The 3,041-nt window shown below is 33.5% G+C and overlaps 1 protein-coding gene across 1 annotated transcript; it reads left to right on the top strand.

Moving 5' to 3' along the window:
- Positions 1–1,663: 1,663 nt before the first annotated feature.
- CheA87a (Chemosensory protein A 87a) lies at positions 1,664–2,512 on the top strand. Its single transcript, XM_075290172.1, has 2 exons — positions 1,664–2,017; positions 2,089–2,512. The coding sequence occupies exons 1-2, from the start codon at positions 1,679–1,681 to the stop codon at positions 2,413–2,415; spliced, it is 666 nt and encodes a 221-aa protein (XP_075146287.1). The 5' UTR covers positions 1,664–1,678; the 3' UTR covers positions 2,416–2,512.
- Positions 2,513–3,041: the final 529 nt, after the last annotated feature.

The following is a 3,041-nucleotide window of genomic DNA, read 5'->3' as shown; positions in this document are numbered from 1 at the left end:
GGGCTTCGAATTGCTTCCCCACCCACCGTATTCTCGAGATCTGGCCCTCAGCGACTTTTTCTTGTTCTCAGACCTCAAAAGGGTGCTCGCAGGGAAAAAATTTGGCTGCAATGAAGAGGTGATCGCCGAAACTGAGGCCAATTTTGAGGCAAAACCGAAGGAGTACTACCAAAATGGTATTAAAAAAATTGGAAGGTCGTTATAATCGTTGTATCGCTCTTGAAGGGAACTATGCTGAATAATAAAGACGAATTTTGAAAAAAAAATGTGTTTTTCTTTGTTAGACCGGGGACTTATCAGCCAACCTGTTAATTATGAAATTTTGAAATTATCCAATTGAAAATGTGTGTTACATAAAGTAAAATCCCAGCTAGCATTTTAAGCACTTTGGAGTCTTTTTCGAGTCTACTTGGCAGAATATGATTCGAGTCTACTTGGCAGAATATGACGATTAAAAAGGCAGAATATGAGCTCATTTTATGAACATAAAAGACTCTTTTGTCGGGAGAAAAACGTGACTACCCGCGACTCTTCTTTATAAATCATTTATGAGTCTTCTTCCATATTTATTTTATTTATTTAGTCTTTTTTGACTCATTTTCTAGTAGCATTAAAGTCTTTTTTGAATCGTTTTTTGATCAGTTTTAGTCTTAATATACCTCATCTGCGAATCTTTTTCGAGTCGTTTTTCAATTATGATTATAATCCCTTACGAGTCTTTAATGGATCACATATTACTCTATTTATGAGTCATTTAATAGTCATATTTCTAATCGCAAATGACTCTTCTAAGTGCATTTTTGAGTCGGTTTTCTGAACCATTTCCCTTTAATTAATAATACGTGGTTTTTTAAATAAATATTTAATATTAATATTTGTATAATTATTTTTAATACTTAGTATTTAATAACAAAATTATAAATAACAATTTCTTTTTATATGGATATAAAATTACATTCAATGAACAAATTCATAAGAGTTATTCATAATTTGAAATGTAAAACAAAATAATAATAATAATCGGTTAATCCATTTTTCATTCCCGGGAAAGCGGGAGCGAAAAAAAAGCAAATTCCCGGGAATTCCGGGGTCCTGTTCCCGGGACAAAAACCCCTAATGCCCTCCACCATAGGGGGGTACACTAAATTTGTCATTCCGGTTGTAACGCATCAAAATATTGGTATCAAACTCTATAAAGCATATATGTATATATTCTTGGTCGTGGAGAAATTCTGGGTCAATCTAGCGATCGGCATATGGTATTGCAAATGGACCATATCGGGTCACTTTTAGGTATAGCACCATATAAACTGACCCTCAAATTTAAGTTCTAGAGCTTCCTGGAAGAGCAAAATAATTGGATATACATTAAAAATAAGAACATGAACCACTACAGGACTTTTGTTATCATTAATTAACGGTTCATGATGAATAGATGTCTATCTAATAATTTTTCATGAAAATATTGAAAGGGCTGGACTTATTGTCTATAACAATTTCCGGCACTATGAATAGGCGTAACATTTTAAACCTTTCAATTATTGTCGAATAACAATTACAATTGGATAAATTTTTTATTGTAAACCCCCATAATATCTCTGAAATGACAATAACAAAACTTTACAGCATTCCAACATTTCCGTTTTGTGTTAACAAAAAATCTGATAAAATTTAAAACATGGACAATTTACCATTGCCATTAAGCATTTGGAAAATAATAAAAACCAGCAGATACACTTTAGATCAACTCAATTGTAGTCTGATCACATATCAAATTGAGATGGGTTTTAGAATTCATCCACTATTGGTGTTGGGGCTAATTTATTGCCTCTGGGGAACCATTAATGCCCAAGAGGAAAAAAAGGACTTGAAAATAGTTTTGGATAAATTGGAAAAAATTAACGATGCTGAACACATCTTAAAAACTGATTTGAAATTCGAAAAGGATGAAGCTGACAATGAGGTGAAAATCAGTGGTACGGTGGAGCAAATGTTAGATTTGGGTGATGAACATAAGGTTCGTTTAAAGATTATCATGAAGATTATCGGATTTCATTGTTTGTTTTTTTCTCTAATTTCTTCTCCTAGATAACTATCAATATTTCCCATTGCAATACAGAAGATGGTGAATTTAAGACTATAGTTAGTACACCTGCGAAAGGAGTTTGTGAAGTTATGCAAAATCAATATAAGAAATATTTCTATGACACCTTGAAAGATTATTGCAGCAATGCTCCAGACCCCGAAAAATGCCCCGTGACCAAAGATAAATATGAAGTTACTAAATATCCTTTGGATTCATCGAAATTCAAAAAATATTTACGTCCAGGTTACTATCATGTTGTGACTACTCTCTTCCATGATGACAAGGAAGTTTTGCAATATCGTGTTGAAGCCCATACGGAAGAGGAATAAACATTTGTTTTTGGAAGACAATATCATATTCTAGTTCATGACAAACTGTATCTTTGCATAAATAAAAACCCTAAAATATGCCACACCAAATAAGAAATTAAGTCGTTGTATTTGCAAACAAAATATTATAACCTACATCCTAGGCGGTGGGTCATTTCGAATTCATCGGTCAGAGTATTCAGATTGGCACAATTTCTTCTCTCTACTCGCAAAAACAAACTTTCCATCCAAAAGAAATGTTAGACCAATGAACATAGTTTGGAAATTTATTTTCGCAGTAAAACAAGTATTTTTTTTCTTGGGAGAATAATATGTAATTTTTGTGATAAATGTTGACGTTAAAACAGGTTTATAAGAAATTGTCCAAGTCTGGTAAGACTACACCTTGTACCGGGGCCTGTACATGGGGTGGTCTTACTAAACTGTACCAAGTCGTGTCCTAAAGTGAAAATTTACCCCGTCAACGACAAACCAATGTTAAAGTGACCGATCCCTTCCATACGTTTTTACTACTTACTAAGGTTGATCCATTTCCCGTAGGGTAATTAAGGCAGCATACAAACATCACACGCCGAATTTCAACGGAATCAGATGAAAATTTCGGCTCAATAATTCAAATGTGGGAA

Source organism: Haematobia irritans, chromosome 1, assembly GCF_050003625.1.
Source record: "Haematobia irritans isolate KBUSLIRL chromosome 1, ASM5000362v1, whole genome shotgun sequence".
In the NCBI taxonomy this organism is placed as follows: Eukaryota; Metazoa; Arthropoda; class Insecta; order Diptera; family Muscidae; genus Haematobia; species Haematobia irritans.
This window is presented reverse-complemented; position numbering and strand designations above follow the sequence as displayed.

Excerpts from the sequence above, each read along its gene's own strand:
- CheA87a (XM_075290172.1), top strand. The coding sequence starts at position 1,679 with ATGGACAATTTACCATTGCCATTAAGCATTTGGAAAATAATAAAAACC. Across the intron at positions 2,018-2,088 it reads ATTTGGGTGATGAACATAAG|ATAACTATCAATATTTCCCA; the intron begins GTTCGTTTAAAG and ends TTCTTCTCCTAG.